General features: G+C 38.6%; 1 protein-coding gene across 2 annotated transcripts; it reads left to right on the forward strand.

The window, feature by feature from the left end:
- The first annotated feature begins 7,419 nt into the window (after positions 1 to 7,419).
- On the forward strand, positions 7,420 to 18,100 carry LOC101952100 (galanin peptides). Of its 2 annotated transcripts, XM_065592001.1 has the most exons (7): positions 7,420 to 7,729; positions 8,183 to 8,263; positions 8,983 to 9,037; positions 10,252 to 10,323; positions 10,789 to 10,875; positions 14,030 to 14,107; positions 17,812 to 18,100. In XM_065592001.1, the coding sequence occupies exons 2-7, from the start codon at positions 8,183 to 8,185 to the stop codon at positions 17,862 to 17,864; spliced, it is 426 nt and encodes a 141-aa protein (XP_065448073.1). In that variant the 5' UTR covers positions 7,420 to 7,729; the 3' UTR covers positions 17,865 to 18,100. The 2 variants fall into 2 exon arrangements, with proteins under 2 accessions (XP_065448073.1, XP_065448074.1); XM_065592002.1 differs by lacking the exon at positions 10,252 to 10,323 and having other exon boundaries at positions 7,499 to 7,729.
- Positions 18,101 to 18,646: the final 546 nt, after the last annotated feature.

Consider the following 18,646-nt stretch of genomic DNA (forward strand, 5'->3'; position numbering starts at 1 on the left):
TGCTGAGGCAGAAGTGTCACAGTGGGTTACAGTTTTGGGTGCCCTGAACAGAACATCACAGATAATCAAATAGTCATGGCTACTAAGTACACCATTTTCCATCTTTCTGACAAGAAACCTGTGCCTCCTCCTTGCAGATTTAGACTTAGTGACAGTAACTCATTCATTTGTGATCTCCAGGCTTGATAACTGTAACTCTGCGCCTAGTTGTTAAACCACCAACCTAATAAAAAAGTAACTACAATTGTTTCAGAACACAGCAGCCTAGCTGCCAGGCTGCTTAGCAACACAGGTTGCAGAGAGTACATCACCTCAGTACTTCAATGCTGTCCACACTGGCTGCCTGATGAATACTGTGATGGATTCAAGGTTTTGGCCCTATATGGAATTGACCCAAATTACCCGAAGGGCTGCTTCACACTATGAGATCATGACTTCCCAAAACTATGTTCTACTACAAATTTAATCTCATGTGTGCAGTAGACAGAACTTTCTTGGCCACTGGCCCACAAATCTAGCATTCACTCCCAGAAGATTACAGGATAATCATAAACCAGAGTATCCTCAAGGCAAAATGAAAAATGTGCTGCTTTGAACAAATTTTTCCACAATAGTACCACATTAAAAATAACTAGTCTCTCTCTAATTGACTGGACAAAAGAGAGAGAGAGAGAGATAAATATCTTTATGTATACATTGTAATTCTGGGAGGTGTTCAGATATGATGATGGGGGTCCATATGCTTAGGTACATAGGTAGATATTTTCAAGTCTAGAAATGCCAAAGTTAACATTGCTTGTACAACCTTAACCCTTGTATATGTGCATTATGACAGTCTTCCATTATATGATCACATACTACTTATCTAGAGTACCTATAACTCATTCTGTGTGAGGATGGACAGTGCTCTATGAATGAGGTAGCTTTTAATATCTGTTTTTAATCTTCATTGTTCAGTTGTGGCCCCATGCCAAATACATTGGACACTATGCAAGTCTCAAACAGAATGAGGTAGGGTTCCTCCTTCCTGACACAGTCATTGCATACCAGTCAAATTCTATGGTGAAGGAGACACTACACCTCCAGAAACTTACCTCATTTACTACAGAATCCAGCCTTATTCAGGATCTGATCTGTATATCGCAAGAGGCAGCAGTCAATAATCATACATGCAGTTGGGCATCTCTTCCATGATTAAATAATGTACGGCAGAAACTTTTGCCACTAGCCTTGCATTAAGTAGTATGAAACAAAGTGCAGAGAGCCTGAAAGCTAATGCCTTGAGCTCACAAGATGAAACCTCCAGAGAGACAGATGGAATTGATAACTTGTTTTACTAAAGCCCTATGTCTGAAGACTCTTCCCCCTTGCCTATTCCATATTATTGTAATTTTTATCTTATTTATTATTTGTATGATGCCAACAAGGTGCCTGGAGGTTTATAAGCATTTACAAAGGCAAGTTTCCTGCCCCAAAAAGATTATGATCCATACTGACAACATACAGACACAGGAGGAGAGAACAGGAGTTGACAAAAGAACAGTGATTGGCTGGTGAAGTTTTAGTAGACAGCAAAGGAATCAGACAGCCAAAGGCCCAGAAACAATTATCTCATCCTCCTTTCATATCCCCAACTCACCACTGCATTGCTTAGTCTTCTCAACCATTGAAAAGATAGAGCTGTCACAGCTGGGTTCTCAAGGAAGCACCTCCAGCACAAGGCACTAGATCCAGAAGGCTTTACAGAACATGTAAACACTCCACATCAAAAGGCCCCCAATCAGATGAGAGAAAAACTTCAATCCCACCTCCACGTGCATAGGAACTATACCCCCTTCTGTCAGTGATCCAGCCGCCAAGACTAGGTAAGGGGAAAGGTCTGCCTGAGGGATAGTGCTCAACCCCTTTGGTTCTCCTGCCATTCAGTACAGATTAACTTTAAAATCCAGAAAATCCTCCGCCACATACAAATACCCTTAAAATAAGAAGAAACAACAAACCCCATTGTACTTATAATGGAGAGCATATACACACAATCAAACCGGATCCAACTGATAATACCCAATAAACCATCCTCATTCCACCCATCCCACCTCAACAAACCACTCCATTCATAATCACAACTTTTACCCCCTCCCCCTCGCCACAACTTTATCCCTGTTTTCAACTCACAAATTACCTTATACCTCACATCCCTTCTAGGAAATGCATCATCATGTACACCAAACTCAGTAATTCAGGCACCCTCAAACTGATTCTTAAATCATTCTAACATTTTTTGTCCTTTTTTGACTACCACTGTGCAGATACATTCATTGAGCTGTCCACAATGACTGCCCCTCTCATCTGCAACTCTTTTCCCTGAGTGGTTGCCGATAATTTACAACCCAGCTATATCTATGAGTCGTTCAAATGGCTCCTTTCAATGTGCCCCGCCTTGCACTTATTCGACATGACTTTCATGTATTATCAAGTTGCCAGTCACCAAGTCATCCTTCAGGCTCAAACAACAGCTACAGAGCAGCTCTGTAGCCTGTGGGAGGAGAATTTCTCCTTGCAGTGTTCTTCAGTACCTATTTCAGTTACTTGTGCTGGATGCTTGGAAGAAGATTTGATCTATCTTCAACACAGCACCTAGGCCTGACCCTGTGAATTAAACAGCTGACCCTCCCCTTTGTTCCAGAAATAAAATTCAGTATAATTAATTACTCTTTCACCATTTAGATAAGTATATTTTGATGCAATCAAATCAGCCCATCTGCTCCAAGATTAAATTGTGTTTCTTTCGCTTGCAGGCATTCTTTGACCACTTAGTAAAATACTGAATAAAAGGGGATTCACTGGGTGTAATGTACTTGGAGTTTCATAAAGATGTTAACACTGTCCCTTATAGGGCTGGATATTTTATGCAGATGTCTTGCAGGTATAACTTCTAAGAACCACATTCTGATACCCTTATTCACATTAACTAGTATCTTACTCCCCAAGTAGTCCCATTGATTTTCATGGGACTACTTTTGGAATAAGAGAGTTAGCATCTGGTCCTGAATTTGGCTCCATTTCAGCCATGTCTACAAAATGTTCCCAAAATGTATAAATGCCACCACCCATTGGCCCAACTCCTTCCCGTCACCCATCCTGCTGACCTGACTCACTTTTGCCATACCATCCCAGCTCCTGGGCCCCAATCACATTTGCAAGATTCACTTCCATCACTTCTTCCCAACTTCTGGGCCCCTCTTCTGTTTTATCCCTGACTAGCTTGCCTTCTCCTGCCATCCCTGTGACTTTATCATTAAACTTGCCATAACTTTTCACACCAAGGGCTGGATTCAACACTGTTGTTCTAGTTTTCTGATGGTGTAACTCTCTTGAAATCAAAGGCAATACACTGACAAAACCTGGAATAACAGTGGTGAACCAGGAACTAGGTTTACAAATTTTCACTTTAATGGCTTTGTAAAACTCCTAACCTGCACAAGAATCTATTAAGAGAAACACATCACCGCAGGATAAGGGGCAAAGTCATATAATATTTTAGCCCCTCTCCTTAATGGTAATAGACATTGGGGCCTAGCAAATAAGTTTCTGGTTGGAGGACAAATCAGTTATGCAGAGTGTGGGTATTTCCTTAGTACATGTTTATTTTACATTATGTATAGCAGTCCTTGAATACAGGTGGTCATAAATAGCCAGCTGGCAAACCTCCCTTTCAGAAATCTCAGCCCAAACACCAGAGCCAACTCTGTACAAAGAACTGATTCTAGTTAGGGTACATCTACACTACAGCGGGGAGTCGATTTAAGATACGCAAATTCAGCTACGTGAATAGCGTAGCTGAATTCGACGTATTGCAGCCGACTTACCCCGTTGTGAGGACGGCGGCAAAATCGACTTCTGCCGCTTTTTGTCGGCGGCGCTTACTACCACCTCCGCTGGTGGAGTTAGAGCGCCGATTTGGGGATCGATTGTCGCGTCCCAACGGGACGCGATAAATCGATCCCCGAGAGGTCAATTTCTACCCGCCGATTCAGGCGGGTAGTATAGACCAGACCTTAGATTAAAGCAGAAAGCAGACTCTCTTGCTGTGTGCAACAGCTCCTCACACAAGAAATTACATCACAACACTAACAACTGTACAGCAGGTATTCAAAAACTGCTCACATGATACTAAGAAGAATGTATAAAATTATATGTAACAGTGCCATCTGGTGATTCCCATCATTACTATATATTCAAAAGTAGTTATAGGAAATGGAGTAACAATAAATGGCTGTTCCTCAGTATGGTGAAAAATAAAGAGTGGAATATCAGGGTTAGTATTACAGAGTGCTAGCGAAAAACAGGCGACTCAAGCAATACAAGGAACTGACTTTTCCTAGGGACAGAGCGTTCTGTTTTTCTGCTACAAGCCCTGCTAATGTGCTAATTCAAGAAACAAGAAGCCTGAATGCACATCCCTGGCCTCCAGTACAAAGTGCAGCCATTCCAACAATTCACTAGACCAAGTCATGTTTTTGTTTCACAATTCTAAGACTTGCCAAGGAAAAATGGTTGCATTTTTTTCACTGTTCCAAAAATAGCAGCCCATTTTTCTCCTGATTTATGAAATACCGCTTATTTAAACAGTAATATGTTAAGATGTAATATATTATAGAATACTGTAGCTATGTATTTTTTGTGAGATATAGTTGTACAATAAATTAGAACGGGAGTTGGCAACCTTTCAGAAGTGGTGTGCCGAGTCTTCATTTATTCACTCTGATTTAAGGTTTCGCTTGCCGGTAATATAGAAAGAGACCTTCTAAAAACGTTAATGTAAGTCTATAATATATAAGTAAATTATTGTTGTATGTAAAGTAAATAAGGTTTTTAAAATGTTTAAGAAGCTTCATTTAAAATTAAATTTAAATGCAGAGTCCCCCAGACTGGTGGCCAGGACCCAGGCAGTATGAGTGCTACTGCAAAGCAGCTCGCATGCCGCCTTTGGCACATGTGCCACAGGTTGCCTACCCCTGAATTAGAAGCATCCAACCCCTCATATATAGAATTACAGATTTTTAGATACAGTTTTATTTCCAAATCTGTGCTGCTGGACCTAATCCAAAACCCACAGAACTCAATGGAGAGACTCCCATTGACTTAAGTGGGGTTTGGATCAGGCCCATTAGAGTGTTGTCTGATGGCAAAATTCTGCTCAGTACCAGACATAATTTTAACAGTCATTGCAAACTACATGAAGCCCTTTCCACCCAATAAATAAATAAATAAATGGACATGTGAGAAGATCATCCCAGTGATAAAAGTGATAATTTACCCAGACAAATGGCTGGTTTTTAAGCTTATATAGAAAAGCAGGTTTAAGACTAATTTCCAGTTCTTCTGCCTGAGGAGTAAGGTTTATAATTCCTACAGAATAATAATAAATAATAATAAAGACTAATAACATTCTTGACAGGGAAAATTGAGAAAATAACAGCAGTTGCAGGAATGACTGGTAAAATTATGTAATTGACACTAACCTGAAGATATAGGTTTAGACAAAATGTATAATGGGGAAATGATGGATTAAGCCTTTGAGAGTATAAAGAGGCTTTCATCTACTTCTGATTCCAACAAAGATGAGGAGATTATTTTATGACATGACTTGACAAATTGATGCAAGAATTATGCTGATAAAAGAGAATAAGAGTCACAAGTTAAAAATACATTGTTCCATATACATTTGAGAAGGACACGTAGAACAAATGCAGCTAAAGATAGCAAAATTAATGCATTTTTATTATAATGCTGCTTGAATTTAGTTTTTCACACCTTTGTCCTTTTATTTTAATATACAAAGAAAACATTTTGTGTCATACAACAGCCTCAAAGTTAGAAATGAAAGTAACTGATGAAGGCTAGGCAATTTCAGTAAAAAATGCTTCATTGAAGAAGTTAAAATAAAAGGCACTTTGCAAAAATTATTTTGCTATTTCCCAGATGCTTTTACACATCTATCTAGTCTGAATTCTAAGGGTCATGCAGGTCCTGGCTGACAGAATATCCCCAGTAAATGACATGAAGTGTTGAATAAGATTTGCAAAGTTTACTCTTCACATTGATGTGCATTCATATTTAAATACTGCAAGAAATAAACTATTCCCAAATTATCCATATAAGACTGTAGAGCTCCATTTTTACATCAGGGTTCTAGTGACATGTTTAAATTAATATAGCCCTGCTTTTCCTGTCACAGGGAGAACATAATTGCAGGTAACGGGGAGACCTAGACCAAGATATGACCTTTTCCTCTATCCTGGGTCTTGCTACACTCTAGTAAAAACACTACCTGCCTTTAAACCTATGAGGGATACTGTATCTCACACTGTTCAAAAACCCCTTCCTTCCACATGTTTATTCCTCTGGCACAGCATACCCTAGGAGCTGTAGAAGAGTGAGAAATAGTGTCTAGTTTATCTTGTACAATAAAAGTAAATTACCAGCAAATTTGTGGTAAGGTAGAAAGCTCTCAATGTAGTTTTCAGTTCTCAAAAGGAGTTTGCAGGACCACTAGTTAGAAAACTCAGTTTATGCCTTTTAAACTGAGCAAATTTGATCTGGCAATCATTGAGGGAAACAAAATTTGGAATCCCCTTTGTGTTATTTTTATCATCACTTTACTGACTATAACTATATTTAAGATAAGAAAAACCAGTAGAACTAAAATGTCCAAAAGTGAACATGTGGAGTATAAAAGTAGTGGGGTGAGTTTGTGTTACTTTTTCACAAAAACTTGAGAAAAAGAATGCTTACATTTTAGATGCAAAATGTCACCAAGCTGTAGTCCAGACAAGAAATAAACAGAATATATTTCTAAAGGGCTCCCCCTTTAACACTTTGAAGTTTTAAGTAAGTAAAATAACTCAGTTTTCCTCCAGATCCTTTTGCTCTGATGCTAGAATAAACAGACTGATTCAAAGGAATTTTAAAGGAAACCGATAGTGTCTGTCTGGACTGAAGAGAGATTCATGGGGCTCCGCGAGAAAGGTGCGGGGGAGGGGGGGGGCAAGGGGACTCTGTGTTCTTGAATGTAATAACAAATACTGTAATTGACAAGGATACGAGGCTTATTAGCCAGCATAATACAGAGCCTTTTCCATTTAGCTCTGCTTCTGTACCTGATTCTCCAAAGAGGGAACTGTGTTCAATTTACCCTTCCTTATTCTCAAACAACAACAAAGAACTTCTGAAGTTTCAGGAAAAAGATAGAAGGCAGGCCAGGCTGTCTAGTAGAACAGAGCTCTTTTCACTGCTGGCCAGTGTCCAACCCAGCCGTAATGAAAGGTAATTGGCCAGGCTGTTATCTATCTGCAGCCCACATCTTGCTTCCAAATGCCTCTAATTGAATTGCTGTAATTTTTGCCCTTCCTAATGCAGTGACTTGGTGAGGGGAAATGACCCGGGGACGTGGGCGGCTCTCGATTCTCCCCTGGGAGAGAGCCGCGCCTGCAAAGTTGTGCTGCAACCCATAAATAGCAGAGGAGGAGCAGTCGTGGGCTTACAGGCACTGCAGCCCCCCCCCACTCCATTGCATCCCCTACTCAGTGAGCGCACCAGAGCCATGCAGTGAGGAGTCCCAGCTGTGACCATCCATTCCCCAGAGCAGCCTGCAGACAGCTCCCTGCCCCACTGCCAGCCAGGACTGAACGCGTGCAGTGAAGAACAGAGTAGCGCACCCCAACTCAAGGTACTTTCCCCTTATTTTTAGCCTCTTTGCCTTCTGGGAGGTATTTAACTTTCAGGTACATTAAATCTTAGACCCTGGACGCCTTCCCTTCTGACACCCCATATCAGTGACTGCAATGACTTGTGTGTAGAAGTGGCAAAGGGGGCCGGTATTGTAAAGGCTGATCTCCTGCCTCTGTGCCCTACAGCAGTCAGGTTCCACCCCCGTCTCCGACTTTGGGGGTGTTCCTGCTTTCTTAGGATTTGACATTCTCTGCCGTTCCTTCCTGAACTTTCAGATGCACAGGACTCACCCCGGGATACACAGCCTTCCTTCTCATAAGTTCCTCCTGTCTCGATGTTTCTTAAGGCATCAGGTTCCTGCGGGAACCTAAGTCGATTTAAACCCCCATACCTGGGATCCCAAACTGGAAGGCAAAGCAACTAACCCCGAGCGTTTGTGGTCTCCTTTCAGATGCAGAGGTGGACTAGTCTCCTGTTTCTATCTTTGATCTTTTGCGCCACCCTCTCAGAGACATTTGGACTCGTTTTATCAGTAAGTATAAATTTCATTTACAGGGGCTCTATCCATTAGACATGCTCAGTGTCTCAGCTGACAAGTACCAGTAAACTGACAGGCACCTGGTTAGATATAGGGCTGAGCAAAACAAAGCGAGTGCCCGAGAATATATTGGATGGTGGATGAACAATTGGGAATATTGGACATTTTAATACTCATCTACTTATGACAAATGTGCTACAAAGTAGTTAAACAAAACAAGGGTTATTAGTTTTATATTGTAAAGTTCAATGAATGGCCATGTTACTTAGGAAAAAAACAAGGAATTCTTTTGTTTTAATGAAGCTTACAAAATATAAACAGCTGAGACACGACAAATTGTGTAAATCCAAACCAGTATCTAGAGGGAAATATATATACTTTTCAGTAAAGCAGATTGGGAGCAGATCACATTTATTATAACTTGTAAGGTTTAAAATTTATAATGCATTGTGTGATTTGCACTTTTGTCTATATAGGGTCAAAATCCTGGTCATGCTGAAGTCAATGGCAAAACTCCCATTGACTTCAGTGAGGCCAGGGTTTCACCCAGACTGAAATATTTATTTTTTATTCATAAAAAAAAAATCAGCTCATTAGGAACCCTAATGAATCTGTTTGCACAAACCAACCTTCCAGATTCATGTTTCTTTTTTTCAGAAAGTATTATGTAAATCATGCAATGAATAAACTACCTGCACTTTTCCCTCTGTAAGGCAAAAGAAAAAAGGGGCTGGACTTTGAATAGTGCTGGTTACCTACTTGGGCCACGTAAGTCAAATATTTAATTTTCTATATTTTAAAATTCTATTTAAAATGGTCACTTGACGCCTATTGTCTGTCATGAGTGTGCTACCCACTAATCGGGCTATTAAAGTAATTTTTGTTTAAACCTTTTTATGTAAAACTAAAGAGTGTTATTTCAGAGAACCTTCAGTTAGTTACACATCTGAAGCCTGGGATAGAAACAAATAGAATTTAAACTTGCTCTTCAAAAACAATGCCATGTAAAGGCACTACATTATATGGAATTACACATTTGGGTATTCTTAGAGTGCTAATGAGTTGTAATTCTTAGGTGGCAAACATCTTGTTACTCTAAAATAGTAGCTTTACCTCCAATTATACTATAATAATGATGATTAATTGTATAGAAGCTAAGGGCATTTGCCTTGCAAAATAGTTATAACATTTTATGGAATTTTGGAGGTCAATCAAGGGGGAAATACTATGGGTGAAATTGGGCCCCATTGAAATCAGTGGCAGTTTTGCCACTGAACTCAGTGGGGCCAAGATTTCACCCTAAATCTACATAAAAATGCCCAGACGCATAGTCTTCTGATACTATTCTTGGACAAAACAAACTCTCTGAAATTGTAAATAAATATCAGTAATTTACAAGAGGAAAATATTTAATTCCATTTTGTAATTAAAAACAAACACCGATGTCTGAGAGGCTGAAAACGTAAAGTTCAAGTTTCCAAAAAAGTATGGAGATGAAAAGTGAAGCTGTCCCAATTGGCTAAAAAGCCTTCTTCCTTTAAAACTATTTGTATCTGATTTAATAATTGTCATTTATTTTTACCCAAGGTTTTCAAGATGCTGAGAGGCATAAAACATACAGACATCTATACCTACCCTTTACTACTTTTTATGTTAAATATTACTGGGGGTTGCCTAATTTCACCCTCTATAGTATATGATAAACATTACAGATAATTAATACCACTGTCCATATAAGGATCATAACTGTCTTTTTTTCCTTTATTATTCACTTTTTGTAACTGACCTTGGGATACAAATGTATGCACCTTTGATGTATTTATTGATTCTGTAAATGTTTGTAAATATATTTGCCTTAAAGCAGCAATGCCAGAATAGACTGTGTTGAAAGACAGACAGACATGCCATTCTGTAATGGGGGCATATATTTGCTGAGTGCCATTTCTCTAAGACTGGATAATAGGCATCATCCTCTGTTGCAGGTCGTATTGATCAGCTTTTACTGATAAAGGAAATGCCCATTGCAAGGGGGAGAGAAGAGGCACCTGGGGAATGTAAGATAGTTTTTGGAGGTTATTCATGTAAACTAACTGCAGTTTACTTTAAAACAAATTACTTGGCAACTTTTTTTTTTAAGAGGAAAGAGTAGCAAAACCACATTCCTAAATTACACAGGAATTGTTCAACTCTGCATTCCCTGTACACCCAAAACTCCCAATGAATTCAGTGGAAGAGTTTGGAAGTGCAAGCAATATAGGAATGGGCCCTTAATGGATATAAACTAAATACACAAAATTAAAAAATGCCATCTTTAATAAGCTTATTAAAGAATGATTCCTTTGATTCACTAATTATACATCATTCTATCAACAATCCCATCATGTTCTCGGGCACAAATGAAAAGAAGGCTATAAAGAGAGTCACTTTTAAATCTTTTTGAGCTAGCTCAATAAAATCCATCAAAATCAACCTGGAGACTGTAAATGAAATTAACTCTTCATCTCTAATTTATTTAACAGATGCAGTAGATAATCACAGATCTTTTATTGACAAACATGGCCTAGCTGGTAAACGTGAGATACAGCCTGAAGAGGATATAAAAATAGGTAATGAAATTATGAAAGCCAAGAATTTATGCTTCTGTATATAGCATTTTATTTACTACGTTTGAGTTATTGTCCCCCTAAATGGAAGCTTAAGCTTGTATGTTAAGTACATTGTCCTGCCTACAAGCATGAGTAGTCCCATTGAAGTCAATGAGAGTATTCATATGAGAAAGGAAAGCAAAATTTGGCTCACAGATGCCAGAGTTTGGAGATCTGACCTGAATTACGTGTATTCTGCCTCGTAATAGTTTAAAATGCAGAGTCATACATTGACTGGCAGGACAAAAGCTTTTGAGTTTCCTTCATTTTATCCAAACCTATTTGACTATAAAACCTACCTTTTTCTCTATATATGTTCAAAACAAAGCTTTCAAGTCCTATCGGACACTTAAGAGTCCTAACTGATAGCCCAGGAGTGTGATCAGTAAGGGACGATATTAGGGAGATCATATATTAGGGAAAGTTATAGAAACAAGAGACACCTTTTATCATATCAACATAGAACTGAAAGCTGTTGTTGATGATGCTGTATGGAGCTGGTTTTTGATAAATAGATTTCTCATAAGAACCCCATCTCAGGTATAATTGTATAATTTTTCCATAATTAAACAAGATAAATTGTTTCAATTAGAAGACTTAGGGCCTGATCCAAAGCTTAATGAAGTCAGTAGAAGTCTTTCCATTTAATGCAATGGGTTTTGGAACAGTCCCTTAATCCTGAGAGGTGCTGAGCATTCACAACTCTGAACTCAATGGGAGTTGAGTGCTCTGTACTTCTCAGGATCAGAACCTTACAGTATATCGTCCCTGGTTTTTATAACCCTTGTTTGTATTATAAAATTTCTACTCTATGCTGATGGTAATGGTTCAAAATTCAAAAAGGGTTGCTGTGTATATTCTTGCTTAAATGTACACCCTAAAGCATTTCATTTTATGGTTAATCTAATTCCTACATATTGGTATGCAAAAATGTTACTTTGTTCAAAATACCTTATTTTCTCTAAGCAAATATTTAGACCAATACAAAAGCCATTTCCTTTTCCTGGTATATCTGAAACTTATTTGTTGAACTAAAAAAATACTCCGATTGCATTCCTAGACAAAGGGTGAATGATGCTAGAGGCAGCTGGGGAGCATCTACAGAGGCAAACTTTTTTTTTTTTTTTTTTTTTTTTTTTTTTAGTTGCCATTTATTGGGATGTTTTATTTTAAACACTTTGTATAGAGTTTCCAATATCAATATGTAATAGTAAAAATATATATATATATAAAAAGTGATGTGATCGAGTCAATGAGTTAAAGCAGGTACTCAGCTGGAGGCTATTAACAGGAACACACAATTTCTAAACATTGATATAACAACCAACTCTCGCTTGATCGTTCATAATTAAACAGAATACAGCTTAGCAGCAGGAAGCTTTTGCTTTAGAGAATTGCAGTTTCATATCTAGATCACACCTACCAGGCAACACCATGTTAAGGCAGCAAATGCTGTGAAATTCCCATCAGCATTTCCTCTGACGTCTTCCATTGGGAGAGCAGGATACACCACCCTCTCCTTTCTGGGCCATACATATGGAGGCTCTGTGCTGCTACAGAATCTCTAGCCCTGCTATTTGGTAGCACAGCTGAGGCCTCCCTTAAAGGAGGGGATTCCCCATGACAGAGTCAGGTGCGTGAGTGAATCTTTAAGTATAACCTATAGGTCCCCTCCTCAGGACCTTCTCTTGCCCTACCCATTCTTTGCCTGTTCAACCCACAGCTTGATTCCTTCTAATCTGCACAGATCTCCAGACACACAGATAGCTCTTTTTGGGGCTCAGAAGATGCCTTGGGAGCTGTATTGTGACTCTTTTCTGTATTGTGAGGGAGTGATCCACACATGGCAAGAGCCCTATGTATGGATCAAAAGACATGAGCTAGTCCTCTGTTAGGGAACCTCAAAATGAGATCCATTTCTCACTCCAATCCCTAGAAGGCTGATAGTTGTTCCTGTGCTCAGCATTGTACTAACAGGGGAAGATAGAGTCCTGCTCCAAGGAACTTACAATCTAACTCAAACCCTGACAGTACAATAGAGACCTATCTGATAGTCAACAAAGGTCCAAAATTCAGGTAAGGTTCTCTGCTTATTACTTAGTAGTAGGAGAACATTGAATCATCTCCCATAAGTTGTACAATTCTGTTGAAGACCATTAGTTCGTTTCTGGTTATGGTTGTACGGGGGGGATTAGAAATGTTGGTGGCTAGCAAAGCAGATATAATATATTTTGCTACTCTGAAATATTGATGAAAGGGACAGTTAGTGCACTCTGATCTAGTAATACGTCTCACTGACTCACTGTATTTTCCAGCTGTGGACATGTAGACAGTTCCTTTGTAAAATACGTGATCTGGAAACTATACATTGTGGAACTGCAGATGTGGCTTCCCAATAAAGTCACCCCAAGTTGATAGTGCTCAGCACTTTGCAGGATGGGACCTAAAGATTGTAACCTAGTTTCTTATAAACTTCATTTAAGCACACTCCTTCCATCAACTCTGAATCTCCTTTGCACCTGAAATTTCTCATGCAGACCCTATTCAATGAAGACATTTTTTTTAAGTTTCACTGGCATTGAATTAGGTATTTTGAAAAACATATTTTTCACTTGCAGAATGTAGTGGCTTCTTATAAAGTTGTCTTAAAATGGTAATTGTTTACATGTTCAAGGGGAACTAATGCAGTGGACTATTTTTCAATAAAAATGGGTGAATAAATTTTGACCTATTTTCTCCGGAAATCCTGAGTCTCTGAGGTCTCTTCAGATATAAACTCACTGACTGGGGTTTCAGAATTTACAAGCTCCACAGACAGCCCTGGAGGACCTTACAAGCACTGTAAACCAAATAACCTGAAGGCTGCTTTAACTTACATTAGTACAGAAGCTCCAGAATCAGGGAGTGTAACAAGCTCCCTGATGTCACCCCATTCTTGCACCAAATATATTTCAGTGCAGGAGAGAATCTGGCTCTCAGTTTTTCCACTGAACTTTTAAAATGAAATGTAGTTTCGTGGATTTTTCTGAACTCTTACATTCACTATTGTGACTAAAGTTGTATCAGCAAATATTCATACTATCTATACATTAAATATCCAATAAATGTTTTCTAGGTAATCTTGGGAGACCAGTGGTTGACGACAATGTTGTACGCACAGTAATTGAATTTTTGACTTACTTGCATCTTAAAGGTTAGTAAAGGTCTCAATCATTTAAAAGTACAGTTTTATTTCAGTCACTGAGGATCTGATTCTGTAATCCTTACTTGGACAAAACTCTTGAATAAGAGCTGCAGGACTGGGATTGAATATATAATTGTAGATTCATATTTAAATTGTGTGACTTTGTTGAGCATAACTGGAGAATGGGCTTGATTATGTTTGACATAACTCCTAGAACAAAATGTGCTGAAATGATATCGCTGAATATCCATATTAACAAATAATGGATTGAAATCTGGAAGAAACTACTAAGAGCCTGCTCCCACAACACACTTATGGAGATGCTTAAAGTTCAACATACAAGTAGTGTCACAGAAGTGCATGACATTAAGTATCTGACTAAGTGGTTGCAGGATTGAGATGTTGACTGTAAGCTCCTTGGTGCAGGAACCATCTCTTCATTATGCATGTGTACAGTGCCTAGCACAGAAGGGTCCTGATCCTGCTTGGAGCCTGTAGGTACTACCAAAATGACAACTGCCAAAACTGTTTGAACTATATTTAATAGGGTCAATATTTTTACTCTTACTTAAAAGACTGAATAAAAGGATATGTTCCAAAGTTTATCATTATCAAGTTTTACATTTGTGTAAGACAGTGACAAAGGAAATAAATTTTCCCTCCATTTGGACACTGTGGTGAAGTCATATCCCTGAAATTGTGACATCACTCACCTGTGTGGCAACAGAGTTCAAACAGAGGCAAAACTCCCTGTGAAATACTGGAGAACTGTCTATATAGGACCTGTAGGACTGAGACCTCTGAGGATGCCTAACTAAAGACTGACTTTATTATAGCATCAAGCAAACAGAAAACCTGAGTGGTTACTAGACCTCTATTATAATTTTGAAGTTCTTCATGAGTTTTTCTGAAAATTTCAGGCAAAGTAAATTAATTTATTTAAATACCTTTCTCAAATTTTCAGCCAATATAGAATTGCTCCTTTCAACTCTGCTACATTCAAAATATTTAGAAACTGATTTGCATTAGGAGAAAAAAAAACACAGTACATGCCTGTAATCTTCCTAATTGCAAGCATTATGAATCTTTCATTCAAAATTCTGTCACATGCCTTCTCTATAAATCCCTACCTTTGAATATAATGAATTATAGATACTTTCAGAGCAATGAATTTGTTAGATAAAATTACAGATGCTGTTTTTGTTTTAATTAATGCACTGGAATGAGACATTTGTGTTTTATTAATTTCACTTTACTGTGAATCTTTTCAAGTTTGTTAACTTCAAGATTTTATGAATTTTATAAATAAAACTCTGGACAGTTTTGGCATCATTTTCTAAAATGATCTGTCTTGGTTCAGAAAAATCCTCTGCTAAGACTACTGTAAATACTAAAATACAACCAATGTTAACTAAACTACATTGCACAGTCTCTAGAGACTGTATTTGTTTGAATGGTATAGTTAAGGATCTTTGAGCAATACTGTCACTTCCAGGGATTGAGAATACTTCAACTGTCCAGCTTCAGTCCAAAAGCAAACCTAAGATTTTGTACCATTCTCAAGCATTTTTCAAAAACAGCACATCCTGGCTTACCTGAATCTCATGGAGCATGTTGAATAAGTTAATACAATCAAAGCTTGAAAATACCTTCAGTTTTCCCCAAATCTCTAAGAGGTCATGGTAGGACATGACCATGTTTGGGATAACAGTTTTCCCGATAACCCTGGTTTTGCTGTATAATAAAAACATTAATGTGGATTAACTGCACAAAAAAACCCTCCTTTTTGAAAAACAATTGGCATTTTTACAGAAATGTCTGATATGCAAAACTGGGGCCCAAATCTGCTATCCTCATTTTGAGAAGTAACTTTCAGAGGGTAGCCCATTAAAATCAATGGATCTGTTTGGAAGGTGAGTCTCTGGTCTCTGGAGGCCTAGTGGTAATTATGCAGCTGTTCTGTGCTCTGGGCTGGGAGAGGGTGGTTCCACTTCTCTTCCCAATTCCTGCAGAGCATGTTTACTTAGTCTCTGTGGGGAGTATGAGTATTTTTCCATTCAACATTTTTACTCATCTGATAGATTACATGGATCTAAAATAACATTTTCAAACATTCATACAATGCTCTAAAAATCTTTATTCTCCCAATCTTTCAGTGCTGTTTCTCCCTGTTAACTGAACAATGAGCATCTGCCCAAATCCACATTTACAGGGTAGTCACTTGAAATAACTATTGTTTGAGGACTCTACTTATCCATACATGGGCTATTCCCAAGTGAGGGAGTGGAAAGTCAGTAGTGGTGAATCCACCCACAAGTTGGGAACAGCAGTCACCGCATGAACAGCTTGAAAACATAAATGGCTCAGGGAGGGTGTCTCTTGGGACATCCATGATCAGGGGTATTGATCCTGACCTGGTCACCCTACATAGGGTAGACATGACCCCAGTGTTGTCAATAAGACCACTCATAGGCTTACTGCAGATGAGTTAGAGTTCCCATTCAGAGGAGGATTATTTAGGCCTCAGTCTCTAAGTGCTAAAAGAAAGTCCAAGGAGATCCTGATTTAATATTGGTCAGCTGGTGTTTCTATACCAGTGCAATAGAGACATTTCTGTCTCCCCTGTGTAAGCTATGTCCCAGTGTGGGGGTCAGAGCAGCCTCCTGAGCAGGAATGACTGGGCAGGGCTGGGGAACAGGCTGAGCCCTGACCTCTGCAAACTGAGCCAGCCTGGAGAGAGAAGTAATGTGCACCTAGTAAAGAGCTGATACCAATTACTTTCCCCATGGAGCAAGTGTCAACCAGGGGCTGAACTGTGACTTTCTGAGTAACAATTACCTGGTCTGCTCTTTGGACAGCACACTTACATGCTTCTCCTTACTGTTACCATCAACCTTGAGACTACACAAAAACCAAATCCACTGGCTGGTGCACACTGGCTTTTCGGTGATGCAGAACTGGTACTCCAAAGCTACAAAACACAGAATGTTAGCGAGTGATGCTACATTTTTAGCTAACAATGGCTACCAGCGAGATCTTGACACTCCAAATCAATATCTGATTAAAAAAAAAATTCAGTCCAATAATAATAATGTAATATAAATGCTTTTTACACATCTACTCAAATGTCAGTTTATTACACTAAATATATTGATTTATGCATTTTCTTTCTCAAAATAATCCATTGTATAGAGAAATGTTTTTAACAATAATGATTATTCAGATAATTCATATACTTCCATCTTAAAGAGAAGGGGCATATTTATAACAACACCCTCACAAGTGATTGCTTGGAGGTCACTATCACAGTTGGCCTTTTAGGCCCCAATGCCGAAACTGGCTCGGTGCAGGGGTCTGCCCAGCCTGAGCCAGTTGCAGGATCAAATTTAATCAAACAATATTAAATCTTATGATACTGATATTCAGTGATATGAATCAAAACATCAAGGTTGATGCAGAAGGTTTTTTAAAATACTGTAAATTATAACAGGAAGTTATGACTTATTAATATTCAGAAGAAACATTAAACAGCCTAGAAATGAGCCATGAAAAGTATAAGCCTATTGCCTCATCTATGGTCAAAGGGAAGCAAAGTAAGAAAGTTTAGCGATCATAAGGTTGATTTTTAGGAATTAATTGTTAATACTAAACTTTGCACTTAACTATTTGTTGCTAAAAATCATGACTGTGTTTTTCTTTTTTCCCCTTTGCAGAGGCTGGGGCACTAGATAATCTACTTTCATCAGAAGAAACAAATCAGTCCTGAAAAATAATGTATTTATACTTTGTTGTATTGTAAATGAAGACTAAACTCTAAACAGAGCTTTAAATGAACAGAAGATGGTGATTATTGTTTACATTACTCTTATACAGAGTTACACATGGTAAACTACTTTCTGCCCTTTTTGTTTTGTTTTTTTCTGTGATGTTACAATGTAAGAGTTTTGCCTTGATTTAAAAAAAAATTCTTTAGGTAAGTGGTAAAATAAAAGAACAGCTGCATTTTGTTTCATTTTCCTTACAATAGTGTGTTTTCAAATGACATATAATGCACAATATGTAGTATATTAAATACGTTTCACTTTAAGTATACAAATCCTCCTAAGCCTGAGCACTGTACCTGTGTCAACTCAACCCCCTGTGTAGATGCAGCTAGATCAATGGAAGAATGTTCCGTCAGTCTAGCTACCACCACTCGATGAGGTGGAGCTCAACAGTGATGGAAAAACCCCTTCTGTTGCTGAAGGAATCTTCTCCGGTACAGCGCTACAGGTCCATAACGATGGTGCTGTAACTGTGCCGCTGTGGCACCCATATGGTAGACATGGCACCAGTGTTGTCAGTAAGATTACTCATATGCTTAAAGCTAAACACATGCTTAAAGACCTTTTTTGGATCAAGGTCAGAGTGCCCAGCACTTACAGAATCAAGCCCTGCGGAAGGAACTATGGAATTAAGTTAGAGAAAATGTAATCCTCCCCAAGATGGATGCAGGCTATAGGGCTGCAACTCAATCACTAACATACCTCTGGAGTGGATTTGGTTTCC

Source organism: Chrysemys picta, chromosome 4 (assembly GCF_011386835.1).
Source record: "Chrysemys picta bellii isolate R12L10 chromosome 4, ASM1138683v2, whole genome shotgun sequence".
NCBI lineage: Eukaryota > Metazoa > Chordata > Testudines > Emydidae > Chrysemys > Chrysemys picta.